The 22,456-nt window shown below is 35.5% G+C and overlaps 3 protein-coding genes and 1 pseudogene across 5 annotated transcripts; 2 read left to right on the top strand and 2 right to left on the bottom strand.

The window, feature by feature from the left end:
* The first annotated feature begins 3,059 nt into the window (after positions 1 to 3,059).
* LOC6652518 lies at positions 3,060 to 5,811 on the top strand (annotated as a pseudogene).
* Positions 5,812 to 7,520: 1,709 nt separating this feature from the next.
* Positions 7,521 to 10,005, top strand: LOC6652517 (T-complex protein 1 subunit epsilon). Its single transcript, XM_002074683.4, has 3 exons — positions 7,521 to 7,730; positions 8,175 to 9,156; positions 9,225 to 10,005. Exons 1-3 carry the CDS (start codon positions 7,623 to 7,625, stop codon positions 9,761 to 9,763), a joined length of 1,629 nt encoding a protein of 542 aa, XP_002074719.1. The 5' UTR covers positions 7,521 to 7,622; the 3' UTR covers positions 9,764 to 10,005.
* Positions 9,941 to 11,048, bottom strand: LOC6652516 (endonuclease G, mitochondrial). The gene is made up of 2 exons (XM_002074682.4): positions 11,012 to 11,048; positions 9,941 to 10,962 (listed from the first exon to the last, which is right to left on the bottom strand). The coding sequence occupies exon 2, from the start codon at positions 10,955 to 10,957 to the stop codon at positions 10,025 to 10,027; it is 933 nt and encodes a 310-aa protein (XP_002074718.1). The 5' UTR covers positions 10,958 to 10,962; positions 11,012 to 11,048; the 3' UTR covers positions 9,941 to 10,024.
* LOC6652515 lies at positions 10,935 to 13,596 on the bottom strand. 3 transcript variants are annotated; one of them, XM_047009864.1, is made up of 4 exons: positions 13,474 to 13,596; positions 13,295 to 13,411; positions 13,142 to 13,233; positions 10,935 to 12,947 (listed from the first exon to the last, which is right to left on the bottom strand). In XM_047009864.1, exons 2-4 carry the CDS (start codon positions 13,335 to 13,337, stop codon positions 11,451 to 11,453), a joined length of 1,632 nt encoding a protein of 543 aa, XP_046865820.1. In that variant the 5' UTR covers positions 13,338 to 13,411; positions 13,474 to 13,596; the 3' UTR covers positions 10,935 to 11,450. The 3 variants fall into 3 exon arrangements, with proteins under 3 accessions (XP_046865820.1, XP_002074717.2, XP_046865819.1); XM_002074681.3 differs by having other exon boundaries at positions 13,295 to 13,422; XM_047009863.1 differs by having other exon boundaries at positions 13,295 to 13,431.
* Between the last annotated feature and the right edge of the window lie 8,860 nt (positions 13,597 to 22,456).

The following is a 22,456-nucleotide window of genomic DNA, read 5'->3' on the forward strand; positions in this document are numbered from 1 at the left end:
CACAAGGAGGCTGACTATGCGACCCAATATCGAGAGCATCTTGTTTCTCACATTCCTCTTTGTTTATCACGCTTGCCACACACAACTTAAGTGCATTGCAGCAAGTGGAATTTTCCGTTGTTTTCCTTTGCTGTGTGTGCGTGCATTTAGTCAGTGTGTTGCTTATGGCAAATGTAAAGTTTCCCTCCTCTGATGAACCAAGTAAACTCTCTTCTTGTCAATACTGGATGATGATGCAAGCAAGGTTTGACCCCAGTCACGTAATCCCAAAAAATTGCGCAGTAACAGTATGTGCAAACATGCATACATATGTACATATGTACATATGTATGTACATAGTACATATGCATGTTGTATATGAAACAACGATATTTATTTAAGTTTTCTTATACATTCATATACTCTGTAAAACTACGACTTTCTCAGCTCATGAAAATGTATAAGGAATTTATGAAACTAATGTAATTCCAATTTTAAGGGTGCTTCCTTCCAAAAAGTTTATAACTGTTTGTACGTACATATGTGTGGAAAATTGAACACATGTATTTATGTACGTATATACAATGTGCATACATCATATATAAACACAGTCTCCCCCAAAGTCATTTGGGTCGTTCTTTGTTTACATTTTGAATAATTGAAGAGAGATAGGCAAAATAGATACGCAAATAAACCTTATAGAAGCCACAGTCCAGTTAACAACGATGTTAAAAAAAATTGTAAATAATATTGTTTAAATTTTTTACGTTTCACAGTAAATGAAGAATTCTTCTTCATGAAGAATTTCTCAGAGTTTATTTATGTAGGTAAATAATAATCATATGCCGGAAGTGGGTTTTTGGGTTTTCGAATTTATCAATTAACATCATTAAAGACACATGGATTTATACATATGAATGTACATACATACATATGTATGTACATATGTACATCGACATATGTTTGTATACTTATTAATATGTATGTACATATGTACGTAAAGCGATCTCTAGAATTTTCTGTTGACTGTTGCAAAAATGATATGGGTCTAATACAGTGTTGAACTAATTAAAAACAAAATGGTAGAATAAAAATAATAACAGCAAACAGACTCACACAAATACAATTCAATTAACTGTAAACACACTCAATATATTCATGACACATATTTACATACATACATATGTACATATGTATATACAAGTGTACAGAAGTGTAGCTGTATGGTGGCGTTGCCATCTTGGTAGGAACGCAACCATCAATTATTACACAATTTCGGTGTGCTGTTTATTATGACCACTCATGCTTAAACTATAAAACAATAGACCTTGAAATAAAAGATTATTAATGATTTTACGTTGAATACCAACAAGCAATCAGAATTCTCACCCAATCAGCTCCACATTGTGAGCTGATGGGGTGGCAACACTGCCTGACAAAATGGCAGCTGAGCGGATGTGGGCAAAGGGGGTGCAATAAAAAGAGGAGAGAAACAAAAACAACAAGTACAAAAAACGCAAAATAAAGTAAAAAATTACATTTCAAAACCCAAACATGTTATCTAATAAAACAAATCATGTGTTTGAAATCAATTTATTTACTCCACTTACGAACATTTTGCCCCACTAAAGGCATTTATGTTTATTTCTCTTTGTTTATTCTTATTTGCTTATGTATGACGCACACACACCTACATACACGCACGCACGCACACACATACATATATAAATTGTATATCAATGCATATGTTTGTATGTGCTTTTAGCTAAAAAAAAATATTGTTACCACCACCTTAATTTCCACTTATACTATTACACTCTACAAACCATTACAACCATAACTACTTTTTCTTTTTCTTATTCTTTTGCCACCAATTGGAAAATGGGGGACACTATTTTCCATTATTTTGCTTTTTTTCTCTTTATCACACTACAAAATCGATTTTGCACTATTTTTATTTGCTTGCACTGGCACCTGGGAGGACCATTACTTACAGTTTATTATTCATACTTGATGGCATTTTTACACTTAATGGTTGCAAATTAACGCACAAAGAGTTGAAATAAAAGATTTTTTAAATCTGCTCGGAGACTTTAACAAGCTTTCACCCGATAACGTTTTATTTTTGTTGAAAACTCAATTTACTTCAAATATGTTTGACGGCGGGTCTATTTATAGCCAGTGCTCTGTTGAACATGTTGCAAGGGGGGCTCGCAACTCGATGGGAGCATACAACATGCAACAAAAGAGCGTAATTCGTGGAAAAGAGTTGCCAACTTCGAACAAAAGAGTACAAATCGTGGATACTAGTACCAACATCAGGTAAAGGAGTCGAACTCGAGCAAACGAGTCGAACAAAGAGTCGAAATGAATTCGCCCAGCCATACTGATATTCGCCCCGACAAAAAGAGTGTTTTATAAATATTTCCCTACATAAATTTGGTAACAAACGAAAGATCAAAATTCGAAGAATTATGACCTCGGGCTTTTTTGATTTATTTCGTAGTTTTTGTTCAATTAACAAAAGAAAAATTATGTTTTTATCGGGATTATAGCTAAAAGTAGCTGTTTCCGGCTAAAAAAGCTGTCAAATTGTGAGATAGCGTTGCCAGATGCCAAATGTCGGGTACTCGAATACGCGCGCTTTTTGAAACTGTTCGCACTATTCTCAACAATCGAAAATATTGTTGAGTTTACATTATTTCTTGATTTTAGAGAATAAATATAGTTCAGAATACAATATTCGGCTGCCAGAGCAGCGGAATATTCCTTAATTTTATAATTTAGAGTAAAATATTTAGCTGCCAGGGCGGTCAAACAACGCGCCAAATAAAAAATTGCATTTGCCAACACTAAAATTTAGATTTAGCCGATTTTTTCACTTTTCAACACTGAAATCTCGAGTAGCTTAGGTAAATATTTACCCAATATTGCCGCCACATTCAAATTATTGATGAAAACTTAAATAAATTTTTTTAATGTTATAATTTTAGTGCCATATTTTTTTATCAGTAATATCTTGATTTAAAACGTAAAATTAAAAACAAAAGATGTTTCTCTATAAATTTATTTATAGCAAAAAAAGCGCAAAAATGACTTCCGATATTACGCGACAATTAATTGCCATTTTGGAGAAGACAGTATCGCCAGACAAAAATGAGCTACTTTCGGCAAAGAACTTTTGGAACAGGCAGCTGCTGGCAATTTGACAGAATTCCGTAAGGCTCTCTCCGAAATTCTGGTTAATATAACAAATAGTGCTGTGGCTAGTATGGCGGCTGGCCTCCAATTGAAGAACCATTTAACTAGCAAAGATGAGACGGTTAGCCAACAATATCAAGAGCGTTGGCATCAATTTCCCGATTCAACAAGAGAACTCATTAAGTATAATATTTTATCAGCATTGGGCACGGAGAATACACGACCTTCATGTGCCTTTCAATGTGTGGCCTATGTGGCCGTTATTGAATTAATTAATCGTAGGGGCATGCTTATCCAGACTCTCGTCAATAAGGTGGTCAACGAGGCATCAAGTGAAATGCATCGTGAATCAGCTCTGGAAGCGATTGGTTACATTTGCCAGGATATACAATATGGTGTATTGGATAATCAATCGAATCAGGTGCTAACTGCCATTATTCATGGTATGCGTAAATTGGAGCCAAGTAACCACGTCAGATTGGCAGCCACAACGGCATTGACTAACTCCTTGGAATTCACAAAGGCTAATTTCGAAAAGGATATGGAAAGAAATTTCATAATGGAAGTGGTGTGCGTGGCAACACAATGCCCGGATGCCCAAATCTGTGTAGCTGCTATGCAATGTTTGGTTAAGATTATGACCCTGTACTATCAGGTTATGGAACCATAGAGCTCAAGCTCTATTCCCCATCACATTGGACGCCATGAGATCAGAATATGATGCCATTGCCATGCAGGGTATTGAATTCTGGTCGAATGTTTGCGATAAGGAGATCGATTTGGCTACCGATTCGGGTGTATCCAAACATTATGCTCGCGGGGCATTGCGATTCCTTACACCAGTGTTGGTTGAAAAATTGACCAAGCAGGATGAGTGCGATGATGAGGACACTTGGAGTCCAGCTAAAGCTTCATCAGTGTGTCTTATGCTCTTGGCCACTTGTTGTAAGGATGAGATTGTTCCGCATGTGTTGCCATTCATCAAAGAGAACATTGAATCGCCCAATTGGCGTTATCGTGATGCAGCTGTTATGACTTTCGGTTCAGTTTTGAATGGCTTAGAGCCAAATACACTAAAACCACTCGTCGAACAAGCCATGCCCACTCTTATACGCTTGATGTACGATTAGAGTGTCATTGTCAGAGATACAACTGTTTGGACCTTTGGACGCATTTCCGATATTATCCCCGAGGCCGCTATTAATAGGACATATCTGCTAACTCTATTGGAATGCCTTGTCATTAACCTGAAATCGGAACCCCGTGTGGCAGCCAATGTTTGTTGGGCATTTATTGGTCTCTCCAATGCTGCTTATGAGGCCGCTATGACCTCCGAGGGAGAAACTCCAGAAACCTATTCGCTATCGCCGTACTTCGAAGTCATTATCACACAATTGCTGGAGACCACAAATCGTTCCGATGGTGCTCAGGCCAATTTACGTAGCGCTGCTTACGAGGCTCTAATGGATATGATTAAGAATTCTCCACTAGATTGCTATTTGGTTGTCCAGCGGACAACAATTGTCATTTTGGAACGTCTCAATCGGGTTATACAAATGGAGACACATATCAATAATCACAGTGATCGTCATCAGTTCAATGATTTGCAATCTCTACTCTGTGCCACACATCAATCGGTGTTGCGCAAAGTACGTAAAGAGAATGCTCCACAAATATCGGATGCCATTATGACATCTCTGCTGGCCATGTTCCAGTGCTCGAGTGCTGGCAAATCGGGTGGTGTTCAAGAGGATGCCTTTATGGCTGTGTCCACATTGGTTAAACTTTTGGGCATACAATTTGCCAAATATATGCCAGCCTTCAAGGATGTCCTCATCTGGGGTCTAAGGAATCACAATGAATATCAAGTGTGTTGCGCTGCTGTTGGTCTTACCGGTGACACTTGCTGTGCCCTAAAACAATTGATTGTACCCTATTGCGATGTGATAATGTCCGTCTTGTTGAACAATTTGGCTGAGCCCACTCTGCATCGCAGTGTCAAGCCAGAAATTCTGTCAGCCTTTGGTAATATGGCTCTAAGCATTGGCAGTGATTTCCTCAAATATTTGAATCTGGTTCTTGAAATGCTAACAGCTGCTTCCAATTTACAAACTGATGCCAATAATAATTACGAGTATATCAAGGAATTCCGCGAAAGTGTTCTCGGAGCCCACACGGGCATTATTCAGGGTCTTCAGGGTGATAATCAGCAAGCAAATAATGATGTATTGCATATGGAACCGCATCTAATGCATATAATTGGATTCATCAAACGTATTACCAAAGAGGAGGGTCATGTCTCTGATTCAATGATGGCCAGTGCTGCTGGATTGATTGGTGATTTGTGTAATTCGTTTGGGCCACGTCTTTATCCATTGCTTGACGATATGATTATCACACAATTCCTGGCTGAGGGCAAACGTTCCAAATTGCAACGCACCAAAATGCTATGCACTTGGGCAGCCAAGGAGATTAAGAAAATGAATACTCAAGTTCCAGCGCATTAAATTTTCATAGACATAGAGAATGAGAAACTAATACCAATTTAGATGTATATGTTTTGCAGCTATAAACTGTCCAGTCCGAAATTCTTTATATTACTAAGAGTGTTGTTTGTCCGATATTACCATATTGTGTATATATATGTATATATATTGTTGCTGTGCAACATTCGAACAAATTTAAGACATATTGTTCATAGATAGGTATTACTAATATATATATTCTGAATGTGTCTGAAACACTGGCTGCGCTTGACAACTTTTCCATTGATTATTATTTTTTTCGGTCAACAATTCCTAAATTTACATTTATAATTTACATTTATGTCCAAAAACCGATTTTAGAGTTTATTTTTGAAGTGTTTAATGAGAAAGATTAATTAAGTAAAATTCAAAGATTTAATGTTTTCATTTAACAATATTTGATTAGTTTCTTTTTAGAATAGATCGCAAATAAAAATAAAAAAAAAAAAAATAGATTCAAGCCAAAAATTAAATTTTTTGACTGCTTTAAAAGTTGCCGGTCCTCAAAGTGAGCCTACGAAATAGAGGTGGGCATGGGCCGACATTTTGAACCCAACCCCCATGAAATTTTACCCGCACCCGAAAGCTAAAAAATGTTGCAACTTTTTCACTTTTTTTGGTTGATTTGTATCGAAATACACTTGGAATTCATAGTTCGAATTTGGCAAAGAGTTTTCAATTTTCGAGTAGCCAACTGTGCACTTGCGATTTGATAAATTTCAAGCATAATGCTTTTGACGGTTTCCAAGACATGACTTTTTTATCCGGCAAAAAACTTAGTTCTTAGTTCGAAGTTAAGAAAAGAAAATATTTAAATATTTCACAATCCAAATGAATTGTCGGTTTGAGGAATCTAACCCATACCGGTCCGCACCCAACCCGAAAATAGATTTTTCAGCCCACCGGTACCTGATTGAGTCATTTCAGTTTTCTTTTTAAATTCCTTATAGCATTTGCATGTAGTGACTGCATTCCTGAATTTTCTATGGAATTAACTACACTTGGTGGAATGTATTTGCTTATTAACACGTTGTCTAACAATAAGTAATTTGAAACTCTGATAGAGACTACCTGTTATATACCTTTTCCATTTTTAATAGCGCATGACCTATTTAACCATTCCTGCCTATGGCCCAGAGTGAGTTTAAGACTTTCAGGCTTAAATGTAAAAAAAAAAAAAACCAAGTAGGTATGCAATTTTTAACAATAAAAAATTAACACCAAAAGTATGCAAAAATGCAACAAATTAAAAGAATTGTGATAAAATAGTGATCCGATGGCAAAAATCATAATATGTAGTTTAAATTAAAGCAGAGGTTATAGTCTAAAGCTAAAAGGTTACGGTCAACATTAGTTTTAAATTTAAGCGGTATACCAAATGAACTTTATTAATTTTATTATAAGGTCAGTATGTTTTATATAAACTAATAGTTTGTTTGCAGTGCATATACACAGTGAAATTTAAAACCCTATTCAAATTGATCCGTCAAAAAAAAACACAGTTCAAAGTACGCGGCACAATCCATAAAAATGCTTTTCCCAACACTAAATTTCGATCTGGCTAATATTAAGCCATTTTTTCACTCTTCAACACAGAAATATCGAGTAGGTAGGTGGGTTTTTCCCTTTTCCTTCTGATTTTTCTGGGTGTTCCTCTTTTGTTAACTCATTAACTCCCCCTCTTCTTGTTGTTCTTTCCCTTCTTTCTGATTATTATTACTCTTTTCCTTCTAATTCTTAGATTCCCTATTTTAACAGTCCCCCTATTTTTCGATACCCTTTTTTTCATAGTTCGTTACAGGCGATGCTACCATCTCTAATTCTGATTCGACATTCGTGGAGGCGACCAGGGCAAAAAGGAATTTTTCTAATCTCTAAAACACGTGGAAAATTTGTTAATTTTTTAACTAAAAAACCATGAGCGCCTTTCCGGGAACGTTCGCGTTCGACGAATATGGTCGGCCCTTCATTATTTTGCGCGACCAGGATCGCCAAAAGCGCATCACAGGCACAGACGCCATTAAGGTAATTAGAAAATCCCAGGGAAAAAGGGATTCCAAAGGATATTGAAGCATCAATTATAGCAAAGTGATTAAGTTGAAGAAAAATTGAGCTTCAAAAAAGTTATCCATGACAGTAACTGGTAAAAGAATGACGCATCGTGGGCGGAATGTTCCAGATGTTCTGTGCAGCCGGCTAAAATAGTGAAAGAAAAAACAAAAATGGTTTATTATTTATTAATTTCGATGCATATTAGTATTAATTTTGTTAATGTTTAATTGGTTTTATTTGATTATAAATATTTACGGTAAATTAGTTGTCTATCTGACGTCACTGGCACATTTGAGGTTAAAAAGCCGCACAGATGTTCCCCTACTGCCTTCTCCCTCACTCCACCACAGTGTCGTCTGAGTCACGCGCAATGAGCAAATATTTAATACAATTTTACCCGATTTTTTTGTTTTGCAGACGCACATCATGGCTGGTCGCCAGATTGCCTCCATCCTTAAGACTTCCTTAGGTCCGAAAGGTCTGGACAAAATTATGGTTAGTCCCGATGGCGATGTCACTGTGACAAACGATGGGGCCACTATTATGAAGCTGATGGAGGTGGATCACGAGATAGCCAAGCTGATGGTTCAGTTGTCGCAATCGCAGGACGATGAGATTGGCGATGGTACCACTGGAGTTGTGGTTCTAGCCGGAGCCCTACTGGAGCAGGCTGAAAGTCTTATTGACCGAGGTATTCATCCCATACGGATAGCTGATGGTTTCGAGCTGGCTGCTCAATGTGCCATCAAACAGTTGGACGCTATTGCTCAGCCCTTCCCAGTGGATCCGAACAATAAGGAACCATTGATTCAAATAGCCATGACCACTCTTGGCAGCAAAATCGTCAATAAATGCCATCGCCAAATGGCAGAGATGGCTGTCGATGCCGTGTTGAATGTGGCCGACATTGAGAAGAAGGATGTGAACTTTGAATTGATCAAGATCGAGACCAAAGTGGGTGGACGCATGGAAGACTCAATGCTGGTCAAGGGTGTTATTGTGGATAAGACGTTGAGTCACTCCCAAATGCCTAAGGAACTGAAAAATGTGAAATTGGCCATTTTAACCTGCCCGTTCGAGCCACCTAAGCCCAAGACCAAGCATAAGTTGGATGTCACCTCGGCTGAGGATTATAGAGCATTGCGCGAATACGAACAGGAGAAATTCACCCAGATGGTCAAGCAGGTAAAAGATGCCGGAGCTACCCTGGCCATTTGCCAGTGGGGATTCGATGATGAGGCCAACCATTTGCTTCTGCAACAAGAATTACCGGCTGTCCGTTGGGTTGGTGGTCCCGAGATTGAGTTGATTGCTATTGCCACAGGCGGAAGAATTGTGCCGCGTTTCGAGGAGTTAACACCGGAAAAACTTGGCACAGCTGGTTTGGTCAGAGAAATGGGTAAGAAAAGTCATAAAAAAAAGTAAAAAAAAAACTTATTTCATCGTTCTTATCTTTATATTGATTAGCATTTGGCACTTCAAAGGACAAAATGCTAGTGATCGAGGAGTGCAAGAACTCGAAGGCGGTGACCATCTTTCTGCGGGGCGGCAATGCCATGATTATTGCCGAGGCCAAGCGTTCCATTCATGATGCTATCTGTGTGGTTCGATCACTGGTAAAGGATTCGCGTATTGTCTATGGTGGCGGAGCCGCCGAAATCAGTTGCTCTCTGGCAGTGGCCAAGGAAGCCGATCAGTTGTCCACATTGGAGCAGTATGCATTCCGTGCCTTCTCTGTGGCCCTGGAAAGCATCCCATTGGCTCTGGCTGAAAACAGTGGCCTTCATCCAGTTGAGACTTTGTCTGAGCTGAAGGCCAGTCAGGTGTCGGAGAAATTGTCAAGTCTGGGTGTCGATTGCATGCTCTCTGGAGATTCGAACATGAAGAACCATAATGTTGTAGAATCGTTGCACTCCAAGAAACAACAAATTCTCTTGTCCACCCAGTTGGTTAAGATGATCCTCAAGATCGATGATGTGCGCTCCAAGAATGATGGCGGCATGTAAAATCAGACTACCTAGCGACACACAAAATCAGCAGCATCAATCTCTTAACCTTCCTGCACACAGCTTCATCTTCTCCGCCTCGTTCACTTGCGCTCATCCTTATTTGTACATCTGTATTAATTGTTTACTTTTATTAATCAACACCTCAAGAAAAAAAACAACACAAGAACAAGAAAATTCTTTGGAAAAGAAGCAAAAAATTATATAAAACATGATCCTAATAATATATACAATTAACTAAATCGATTTGTAGAACTAATCTCACACTTTTTTGCCATTGATGCTGGCCAATTGCTTCTTATTCAGCTGGTCAAAAAACAGTAATCCAGCCGCCCTTTCCACTGTTTCTGGTGGCACCTGGAATACGGACAGAGGTGTGTCATTGCTTATGACCTTGTTCGGCATAACATAGGCCTCCATATGAAGTTTTTGATCCGTTGCGGACTCGCCCACTATAACTTTGTAGAAATGGGTGGGAACTGCCACTGTGTTGGTCCCGATTACTTCGTATTTTACATACATTTTGCCGTCATCCTCCTTGTGGGGTAAATAGAGAGGACCCGTGCACACATAGACATTGGCATAGACGTTGGTCAGCTTCCGCACGTGTGTCTCCAGCGTGTTCCATGCGTCCCGGTTAAAGCCTTGACCCACCTGCGGTGCCATATTCGACAGCAAAAACGTCTCGTCACAGTGCTTCTGATGCAGGCGATGATTACCTGCAGCAGCCATGTGTCCACGATCGTAGCCCGATCGGCGGTAATCTGTATTCTGTGCCCGAAAGAACGGATGGATGCTTTCGTCTTGCCGGAACTCAGATTTGGCTCTATCTACTGCATCGTTTTTTGCAACTGTCTGCGCCGTCAGATGCTCGAATACCCAATGCGGAACGCGATTCCTTCGATCGTATGACAATACATAATCCGAGTGTGATCGCACATGGTCCAGGCCGGGAAAGCCATACTTCATGATCTGGGAAATGCGTGAAGGGGTGGCACTGACGTTCACTTCGTTTGCCGGGATAAGAGTGGCTGCCGACACGGTGCTAAAAGTGGGCAAACCAGGCAGATGCAATTTAAGAGTGTTCTCATTGACATTATTTCCTTGACGACGTTCAGCATAGGAACCAAGGTAGAAGGCACCAAGGGCAGTACCGCAGATTGCCAAAATGTGGCGTGCTGGAATTTTATTCATTTCGACTGCTTTTAATTGATAATAAATAGATTCAAAAACAAAAATATTTCTTACAGTTACACGTTTCTCTGTCAGCTGTTTTGATGTAGACTTACGCAACATCTGACAAATGACGTAACGTAAGTTATACACTTAACAAAATACTTTGAGCTGTTAATCAATATTTAGTATGATTTGGTAACAAATCGTGGCAAAATCAAATTATCAAACTATTTACTTTTAGCTGATCCATAAAATGGCTCCTTTAAATTTATAGATATTTTAACGGTAACGTAAACGTGTTAACATTAATATTTTTGGAAATCCTTTACAAAATCTTGACCAAAACAGCACTTTTAGCTGACTTGGGCATGGACCATGCCATGCCACGACTATTTAAAAAAATTCGGTGTTGGGCCCCCTAAAAATTGCCGTGTTTTACCATTTTATTGGATTTAAATCCAATCATAATGGATAATCATGAATAGGCTCATCGAAGAAAATCGTAATTACTTTACTGCCTACCACGTCCGGATGTGTTTGGATCGACTCTCTGATATTCGTGGATCCCACATGAAAATGGATGGGCAAAGCACGAGTCTTGCCTGTTGTTAACTTGATTGTCGACAGTGGTGTGGATTAGGTTTTCCGTTATCTTGGAGCATCTAGTCAGATATACCTCTCGCAGTTTCGGACAGCCAAGGATCAAATGGCCCACACCAGAGTCGCTGACATGGGTACAATCCCTTAGGAAAATGTGCTCCAGTTCTTTCAGCTTGGTGAATTCCTTCAATACATCATCATTAATGTCCAGAGCCTGCCAAAAATGAAGTCTCCGCAATCCGGTTAACTTTGCTATTTGCATGAGCATCTCATTGGTAATTTTTCTAGGATCCCAAATTTCTAATTCTTCTAATTGGCGGGCCTTTTTGGCGACCAGCTGATTGAGAAGCTTACCAAATATAATTTCATGAGGACTGTCTGCTATCTGAATCCTCCTGAGATTAGGTAACTTTGCTATCTTCTTGTAATCCGTTTGTTCATAAATGCTGCAGCGCAAAGTTTCTACCGAATTCAGATAATCATAAATATACGTATGTATCGTCCGAATGCGCTGTATATTGAGTTTCTTCAGCTTTGGCAAGGCCTTCCATATCGTGATTGAATCATCTGACAGTAATCCTATACCACATTCGCAAAGGCTCAGAGTCTCAATGCTAATTGGAAGTTCTGGTAAACCGCCAGAGAGTTGGAAATTATTAGCAAGGCTGAGCCATTTCAGATTTTTCAAATTCCTGAGAGCTCCCATACTTTCATCAGTCAGCTCGCAATTACTCAATTCTACACGCTCCAACTTGTTGGTATTGGCAAACATTTCAAAGGTATTTCTTGCACTTAGAAAAGTGTCTGAAAGCTCCAAGGACTTAAGATTCACGCAAGACGATCCAAAAAATTTGTAGAACCGTCCGCAACGGGCCGAAAGCCTTATACTGCCTTTCAAACGTTCAATATTTCGGCCAAATATGAAGAAATAGTCGCGTATATCCCAGATGGTCAATGAGTTAAATATTTTAAAGTCGACCGTCTTTTGCAAAGTGCGCGTATCCAATTGGTGTACGTCTCGAAAAGGAGTGCAATAACGTAGGAAGTGCAACTGATCGATTAGCGGCAGAAATTCTAGAATTCGGATCAAGCAATCATCAGGAATCTCTCTTATAAGCGACTGTTCTTTCTCTCCATTGGGTGGCCCATAAGCCTCTGGTTGAAGCCAACTGTCACTGGCCTTGACATGGAATCGATGCTCATTTACATGGTGAACCCGACTTAGCAATACTTTGGCTGCATCAAGTGGATTAGCAAAAAGAACACATCCTGTTCTTAGGAGTAGCTTGCCACTGCGTTTTTTCAGGCTTGTGTTGTAGAAAGGTCTTCTTTTGACCTTGTCAAACAGTTCCAGACGAACCACATTCCCATAACTATTGAAATGGTGAAGCAACTCATGTTCCTTTAGCTGTAAACCAAAAAAAGATACCAGAAGTATGTATTTAGAATCAGTTGGACACAAGAGAATTATGCGATCGGTAAAGGAGTTTGCGATAATCTAGAGTCAAGACAGGCAAACATTCGTAGCTCCTAATGTAGAGACGTACATAAGCAAAGAAAGTCATGCAATATTATCTAAATGCCTTTATTGGGCTACTTTACCTCTGCTGGTATGTTGTGCAGATATAACTCCTGGACTAGAATGTCATCCTCGGTGTAACACAAGTTGTTTTTGATGTAATAATTAGTTTTAGCTGTAATAAACAGTGAATGGTTCCTTGCTATGAAAGATAGTTCGCAAATTTATGCACTTACACGGATCATTAATGAATCCTATATCATCGATCATTCTTTCCATTTGTCCGATTGTTTATTTTCTCCTGATTCGGATCGTCATGGCATCTTAACATTCCATTCCTTTAGTGGCTTAAACTAGTTGGGAACTGTTATAACTAATTAATGTATAAGTTGGCCCTTCTCTTTCAGAATTTTACCTTTTAGGTTTAAAGTGTGTATGTGTGTGTCTATGTGAGTATGTAAATTCCTTGGCCATAAAAAACCAATGATTACTATGTAATGATATGTAATGATGCAAATTTAATTTTATGTTAAAACAAAGACAAATCTTTCTGAGCATGGTAACACTATTTCTTGTTGTTATTGCTATCGAACAATCAATCGGACCAAAAAGAAAACGTTGATAAAAAAAAAAAAACACTGAGTTTTAAATTTATAGACGCCTTTAAAATTTTCATTAAAGAAAGTATATTCCGGTTATGATGATCCGGTTTACAACGTTATTCGGCTTATATTGAAGGAAAGAAGGTTAAATTGGCTTTATAGAAACATGTATAGCACATTCGGTTATAACGAATATGGATTCGGCCGGTCCCTTGAGTACCGTTATGAACGGCATCTTTTATATTTTGAATACATAATGATTTAAATTTTTGTAATGAATTTAAAAAATGAAAATTTAACGAAATATGATATTGAATTGAATAACTCTTAAAAAATAATATTAAAATCAACGCTCTCGGGGCAACTTCGTCCCTTGCCGATACCTGGCCATGCCCTTTACTTTAAGTATGTGGGTCTAGTGAGTATTATTGTCAGTTGGAACATTCTCAGAAACAAACAAGCAAGCATTTAAAATGAGTTATCTATCAATCTAACTATGACTGGGCAATTTAGACAACTAAGGACTGCACTCATCAGGCCCGGACTGGCCCACCGGGCAAGAAAAGGTTACCGGGTGAACCAATCGATGAACCTCAACAAAATGTAACAAAAATTTACGGTAGAAATTCACAATGTCATTATTGATAAAACCATTTGTGCAATCAAATCACTGTTTACGGAGCATGGAAAACTAGCAGCAGATTTCTCATGCCTCGACCCGAAAAAGTTTCCTCATATCGTAGCTATTTCTTGCCTATAAATTTCTTTTGACACTTTCTTATACGCAAGTAGCTTGCGAAAGATAATTTTCCAAGTTAAAATATGTCAAAAATAGATTGAGAAGCTGTTTGACGCAAAAGCATTTAGAAACTTTCTTGCTTATGGCAGTTGAAAAAAAAAACTTGAATCAAATTGAAGATGAACGAATTATTAACGCCTTATCGTTACGAAGCAATTTACTTGAAAAGCTTTTGACTGTTTGATGAATGTTAAAATCTAGTAAAATTATGCCTTACGTAGAAGCGCATTATTGAAAAAAGATAGGCAAATTAAAATGTTTGTTTGTTCGTTTTATTCACATAAACGATCATACTTGAAGTAAAACTCAAAAATGTGTACCTTTCATTTTCCTCGGAAATAATTTTGTAAGCATAACGTATAGGGGGCCCTTCAACTTGTATGCCCGGTGGGCCCTTAGGGTCCCAGTCCGTCAATTATTAAAAGTTTTGAGCTAACTTCAAAAAAATGAAAGAGGGAGATAGAACTACTGTTAAACGAGAAATAAAGCGACAACATGAACATACCGTCTATGGAGCAGCCTTCAATTGGTTGAAATAAATATATTTAAAAAATAACCTTGTCATAACCTAGTTTGTCAAGAAACTATTATAATCTAAGTTAAGGTGAAAGACAAGTTTAATGAAGCCTTAGGACAAGACTCAAATTTCGCTGTAAAAGATCGATCTAGCCCCATTTAATTAAACAACAACCTGCTTTCGTGAAGACCATAAAATTGTCATTCGAGAAAGCCCTCGAAGTCGAAGTCGAGTAGAACATGGAACCTTTTCACCAAAACGAACGAGGACATCTCAACACGATCTGGACATTCAATGTCCTCGCTTCAAAAAATCGGTAAAGGAATAATATAAACCAAAAGTCAAGATTTCGTTTTAAGTTTTTATTTATTAAGTCTCAAACATTTCTTTTAATACCAAATCTTTACAGAATTTTCACATGTTTATCCTTTAACTTAACTAAGTATAAATAAATAACCTTAAATTTAACAAAAAACTTAAAATATTGTAGTTATACATAAATAGTCAATCTTAACTCAGTAAACATTTGCGTCTTAGACTAAGTAATTAAAACATTTATATAAACGAAGCTCTGTTGTATAAAACTAAGCAATCACCTCAAAAGAACAGCCGATTAAAAAGCTCTAAAATGAATCTGTATGCAGGAGTTTTTATGAATAAGATTCATAATTACATAATACATGAATCATCACATACATAACAAATGAGGTGTCGCTGACCTAGACCTGGCCTTTAAATTTCACCTACCTATTGAAAAGTGGTGCCAATTTTGGTGCCTTATTCATTAGTTCAAGATTCAGTCTAAAGAATTTCGGCAATAAACAAAGAACGGTCTCATTTAGTCAGTGTATGAATAAGCCTTGATTTCACAATCTGATTAAGTTCTACCCTTTAAAAATAAAACTTTTAAATAAAAGTTTATTAAGGGTTTAATTTATATGTTGTGTGTTTAGTTCAAAGCAGGAAAGGCCTAGCTTCCTAAACTACAAAAAATAACATTAGTATATTACGAATTTTATATTGAATTAAATTAAATTCAAAAATAGTTAATTTGAACTATTTAAGCAATTTTTTATAAATCAGCCAACAAGCTTTTTCGGGTAATTACTAAAGGCTTACTATGAAATGCAAAGAGTTCAACAAAAGGCACATAAAAACATATTTACTTATTTGATTAAGTCAAGTTCATTTTGAAGAACAATTGAAGAACACATAAAAATATTTCGAAGACCCATCGAATACGATTTATAGTCCTTCACATTTTCAGCGTTAATTTCCATTTTGCCCTGGCTATACCTGATTGGTGACAACACTTAAGGGCAAGGAGAAATAAACTATGAACCTTTAATATATGTACATATATATGGGCATATACGAACACAATTTAATCAAGACTTGAAATTCAGAAGTTACCAAAAACACATATTATACGAAGGAGAAAATCTTTCGCTGATCCATTTATAAATGTGCAAATAAAAAACAATAAAACATAAAACGGCATGTTTGGGTTTGGCATTGATAATTTGATTCAAAATTGGATATTTTTAGCTTAATGGAGGGAATATACATAGATAACGAGAAGGCAAAGGAAAACGTTTTCTACCAACTCCACCTATCTTTTAGAATGTAAGTAATTGTAATATTAAGCACTATTATTATTATAATAACAATATGAGCAATTGCAAAATAAAAGAATATTGAATGTTGAATTTATAAAAAAGAAAAAAGTATGTCACATAACGTCCCACACAACGCAATAAAATAAAACATAATTTATGGATGAACCATTCCATCTACCATCAAACTTTAAGTATTTTATAATCCCTAAACATCTGTCTTTCATTTAGTTTCGAAATATCTCATTAACAATGACATTTGGGAAAGAAATTTCGTTCGAAAGGTATTTTAAAGCAAAAATCATACTTAAGTTTCCATAATACTCATCAATAACCATCTAATTGACTCCCTCGCAACATACAAAATTAGACCAATAGAATTGTCTGAACTATTCCAGACAGCTTACCAAGCTGACATATCGACTTGGATCGGAAGGCATTCAGGTGGTTTAAGGTGGCCGAGGCATAAGTAGGAAGGATTCATACAAGATTTGGCCTTAAGTAGGACATTAGACCCAGACTTAGGTCCACAATATACTCGGTTTTGATAAGTTGATTAATGGAGTTGGAAGGAGAAATAAAATAAAACACTAATCGAGAGAAAAAATATTTGAAAATTCCCAATATTAATAATCGGGAAAATTCGAATCTTCTCTCCATATATATATCCTTAAAAAGATACATAAGAATAAGATGATAAAAAGAAACACAACTTTTGTTTACATATTAGTGTACTAAAGAGACGAGTTAAAAGTTTAACGATATTGAATCAAGAGTATACAGTGGTGGTCAAAAGTATTTACACAATGAACTTTTTTTGCAACTTTTATTTTTAAAGTTATTTTATTGTTGTTGTAAGTAAATTACAACAAGAAAACATTCTAAGCTTAGAATGTGGAAGGATGACGATTGTTGTAATTTAATTACAACAACAACAAAATAACTTTAAAAATAAAAGTTGCAAAAAAGTTCATTGTGTAAATACTTTTGACCACCCCTGTATATAAAGTAATACAATATTTGTTATCAGAAAATATATATACATATACATATTTCTATGTATGGCACCAACTGAAAGTAGTTAATAGCTCGACATCCTCTACAAAGGACATCAGCAATTAATACGAATAAAATAGGCAACAAGTATGAAATTAAACATATGAAGAGGACGATCAAAGAGCAAGAATCAATAAATTAAATAAGAGACATTTTGTAAAAAGAAAAGAATTTATCCTTCCTTACATGTTTAAATCGAAATTCGTGTCTAATTTAATTTTTTTTATATTCAAGTTTTTTTTAAAAGTTTTCGGAATCGATTATGGATTTTGTATTGTCTCAAATTTAGATTCGGATTGTTAAAACAGATTTCAAAATATTAAAATATATCATGAGACTAATGACGATGATAATGTTAGGTTCCCAATTAATAAAAAAACAAACTAATTAGTATAATAAAGAAAGGGCTTAGTCCTGATGGTACCCCAAATTCGTCCTGTCATTGACAGGACCAACACCGAACAGATTTCGAATGTAAAACCCATCCGTTATATTGGCAAAGTTAGGTGAAGACAAATGTTTCTCAATCCAAGATGTTGAATCAGGATATCATCTAGGGATCTGATCATCTGTTCTAATGGATCTCTGATTAACTCAAATAATATTGAGAAAACTGCTTTCTCCACATAATCAAGCAAGTCGGGTATTTCATTAGGCCTAATAAAGGATCCAAGTAATTTTCAAAGAACAATGGTTTATATATTAAAAGAATGTTAAGAGGATAATATAAAAGCCAAAAAGCTTAAAACAAGGATTGGATTCCTTAGCTATATAGACTAAAAGAATTGAAGCCATAAGTCAATAAGCTATACCCTAAACAATGTAGCGAAATCTGAATATGGATAGAAGAATTCGAGATGCTCCGAAAAATGCATCAAATCAAGCGTTAAAAAGCAACCATTTTGAAAGAATTTTTTAATTTGAATTAGACGACGACCATTTATTGCGCGATAAAAGAACGTTCTAAAATTGAGTCTTATGTTCTCTACAATAATCTTTCTAGATGAACAAGACGTAATAATTGGAGAAACGCTAAGACGAGTCCATAGGAGTATTAACGGAAAAATTCTGGCCAGGTCTAAAAAAAAAGTTTATTCGAAATCGTGATATCTGTATCGAATAGTTAACATTTATTAAAGCTTAGTCCAAAATTCTTCATTATCAAACAACTTGAAACAAGATAAATATTCAGGAAAAAAATTTGGATATACTCTTCTGTTTCCCAAAAGCTGGACAACGAGTATCGGCTCAGTATAAGTCGTTAATCGTGCGAAATATCATTTAAGTCCAAGACAAAATATATCTAATGGCAAGGGCGCATTCAAAACCTATAGAAATATCAAGACGTGTTAAGCAAGAATATAATCTATTAAACATTATAACCCATTCATTCCTCAACGAATGAGATGCCAACTTTTTCAAAAAACTGTTAAATTCTCACTATAAAAAAGAAAAAATTGTGAATTTATGGCAGATCAAACTGCCTGTAGAAAAAACAGGGGGAAAGAAACAAATCAAAATCACGATATAAAACAAAAAGTGACACAAGTCTTGTAAATAAAATACAAATTAGTAACCGAAAGATAATCTGAAGTAGAAGATTATCTTTTTGTATTGTCGCAATTGTCAACCAAATATCTGCTTATAAATTACTCGGACGCAGACCACAAAATGATGGAAGATAGCAATGTCTATCTTCGATAGCTTTGATAGAATTTTCCACATTGCTAACACAAATTTTTATTGGCGAGGTATTTGAAAAAGAAAAAGAATTTCTGTAGGAATCTAATACACAATTAGACTGTGTATCGGCAGGTAGGTGAACCTAATTGATGAAATACTGAATCAATTAGATTCCCATAGAAATAAATGCGTCATCGATCAGGAACTTTATGATTTCTTGAACATTTCGAACATGATCGATAATTTAATAAAAAAATTTAATAGACAGTTTATTCGAAAATTAAAACTTTTTGAAGAAATAATCAAAATGTGTAGAAATATTGACAACATATATGCAAAATCAACCAAAAAACAAGAAATAAATGAATGTATAATTGGCATTGTTTCACAAAAACCAGCAGAATGCAAATACACACAAATGTTCAAAGAACCCAATATTATCGTAACTTGGAACTTGCCCAAGACAAATTTAAAATAAAATTGTAACCAGAACAAAATATTCTTATAAGGAAATAATATCATAAAAATATTAGACTGTGATAGTAATCGATAGTAAACACATTACAAGATTATACCCAAAACATTTATTATTATTGTATTCAGTCACAATAAATCTGTCCGAGAACAAACATAGATAATAAATTAATTTCATTGGAACTTCAAATCTTGTCAGATACCACACTATTCCAAGCAAATAATGTCAACTTGAGAATTTTAACCGCCGAAGACGAAAATATGAAAGCGTGGAGTCGAATTCGTGAAAAAAATGTCATGAACTTATAAATTATAAGTTATAATACCCTATAATATCAGCAACTTGCAAAAAGTATTAACGAAAAGTTAATATAATGCCATGCAATACTTCGTATTTCAGAATTAAAACTTAAGAAGTTTTTATAATCACGACATTTAATTAGGATGTACAAATTTTATTTATTATAAATTAAAGAAAAACCAATCCACTATGACTTATGTAAGTAAAGAAGGTTCCGTTGAAACAAATATAACAGAACTAAAATTAAAAGACATAAATTTGTGAAATAAATTTTTTGAAATAAACTTCACTGAGATTAGAAAGATATGTGATCTTAACTATCAGTCTACTTGACATGTTTAAAATATTCTCAATTTTCAAAAATTTTGAAAGAATTTTGTAAAAAGAAAACAATGAATAACACTTGAGGACAATTTTAAATGAATTGAAAGCAGGAGCAGTTAACTTGGCCTTGGGCAGAAGAATAAACTGGAAAGGGTTGTTATAAGACGCCCTTGGTTTTGGCTTTGGCTTTGGCTTCAATAGGAAATAATTTTAAACAAAACGCAAAGAACTAATACATACATATAGGAAAACTAACAAAATTATTAATAGTGAATGTTTAATAAAATGAAACGTTGCAAAAAATTGGTCGACAATAGTTATAACAAGAGGTAAAAACTTAATATGAAATTTTATAGAACACTACTTAATACTGAAAATAAAATCGATGACAAACTTAAAAAAACCTTTATTCCTACAATTATAAAACAAAACACAAGACAACTTATAGAACATAATGCATACATTTTGTTGAAAGAAATGGTGGACAGCAAGTTCCTAATCATTAAAAAAGTTTAAAATGAAAAAAAAAGTTTGCCATGCTAAATAATAAACCAAAAACCTTTTAATATTTATTTAACAACAACGAAAGAACTAAAAAAAAAACTCGGGTAAAGTCCCAATTTTGTTACTTATTTTTTGAAGTCAGCACGATGGACTCGGAAGCAATTGTTTATAATATATCGAGGATATACTTATATACATTATCCACTTGACTAGTATTCTTCAAATATCCCAGGAAATAATCAAAACTCTTCCAAATGAAAATTGAAATACTTTAGCCAAAATTTACATATTAAATGCTATTTTGGGAATAAAAGGTTATAAAATCAAAACACTAAAAATATACAGAATAATATAAGTAAAGTAGATAATTAAAACCAAGCCTTACAAAACCCTATAAAAATTATCAAAAATTATTTCAAACCAAATATAATTCTAAGTTGGAATCGTCATTACATTTGCAACCTGTATAATTTCGTTATAAATAAACTTGTTGTATCATTCTATACCGGAAAATCAGACCTTGTAAATCAGGGTTTGGATATATATTTGTTTTGAAATAATTCCAAATGAGAATTTCAAGAGGATCTCAAGGTGATTTAAGTCGAAAGAACGCTGGATGGGCTTAAGCAATACGTGTAAGGCAATGTTAGCAAAATAATTTATTGAGCATTTCCAATCAGTACATAAAATAACTGCAATAAATGAAATAAAAAAGTTAATCACAAAAAAAATCAATTACTTTAACTGGGCAAAGACTCTTCCCATACCCTAAGTGTGTTATCCTCCCCCGGGTTGACTTATTTCCCGACGATAGGAAAGTATCTAATGGCAATCCAAACATTTGGGACACTTGCATAAACAAATTCTAAAACTCAAATGTTTCCCACTAACTCCAAAGCGTGAGAATGCTTAGTCAGTGTAAAGTAGTAGTCAAACAAAAGCAAAAGAAATGTTCCCCCACTTGAACGACTCACAATAACATCCTATAAATAACACTGTAACCAAATATCGTTTATACAAAAGTTCAATAATGTGAATCTCAATTGATTCTCTGATTTTGGTGAGTTGGATGGACAACTCACGCTCGTTCTCCCTGTTGATAGTTTGACGTTGCTTGGTCGATTATCTATCAGATTATCCAGAATATCACACTGAATATATGTACGTACATCCGAAGGACAGATGGAATATCAAAATTATCGAAGTTTTTAGCTTATGGAATACTTTCAAAACATCATCTTTAATGGGGATTGCAGTCCAGACACCAAGTTTCTGAAGTCCATTTGTTCTGTAATAAAAACAATTTAACATTCTTAAAAGAAAAGTTAACAAAGGACAAAGATATTGTTGTGGTTACTTTTATGTGTTTGTCACCTATATTGTCTTCAGATTGGGCAGATAAGAAAATGCCCAAAGCCTCAATGGAGACTGAAAGTTGCCCATTACTGGAAATGTAAAAGACTTTACATTTCAGCAAACAGAACCTGCCAAGTTTTAATCATTTGATTCCAACCTGTAAAAC

Source organism: Drosophila willistoni, assembly GCF_018902025.1.
Source record: "Drosophila willistoni isolate 14030-0811.24 chromosome 2L unlocalized genomic scaffold, UCI_dwil_1.1 Seg168, whole genome shotgun sequence".
Classification (NCBI taxonomy): Eukaryota; Metazoa; Arthropoda; class Insecta; order Diptera; family Drosophilidae; genus Drosophila; species Drosophila willistoni.

Excerpts from the sequence above, each read along its gene's own strand:
- LOC6652516 (XM_002074682.4), bottom strand. The coding sequence starts at position 10,957 with ATGAATAAAATTCCAGCACGCCACATTTTGGCAATCTGCGGTACTGCC.
- LOC6652517 (XM_002074683.4), top strand. The coding sequence starts at position 7,623 with ATGAGCGCCTTTCCGGGAACGTTCGCGTTCGACGAATATGGTCGGCCC. Across the intron at positions 7,731-8,174 it reads CAGGCACAGACGCCATTAAG|ACGCACATCATGGCTGGTCG; the intron begins GTAATTAGAAAA and ends TTTGTTTTGCAG. Across the intron at positions 9,157-9,224 it reads TGGTTTGGTCAGAGAAATGG|CATTTGGCACTTCAAAGGAC; the intron begins GTAAGAAAAGTC and ends TATATTGATTAG.
- LOC6652515 (XM_047009864.1), bottom strand. The coding sequence starts at position 13,337 with ATGGAAAGAATGATCGATGATATAGGATTCATTAATGATCCGT. Across the intron at positions 13,234-13,294 it reads AGGATTCATTAATGATCCGT|CTAAAACTAATTATTACATC; the intron begins GTAAGTGCATAA and ends TGTTTATTACAG. Across the intron at positions 12,948-13,141 it reads TGCACAACATACCAGCAGAG|CTAAAGGAACATGAGTTGCT; the intron begins GTAAAGTAGCCC and ends TTTGGTTTACAG.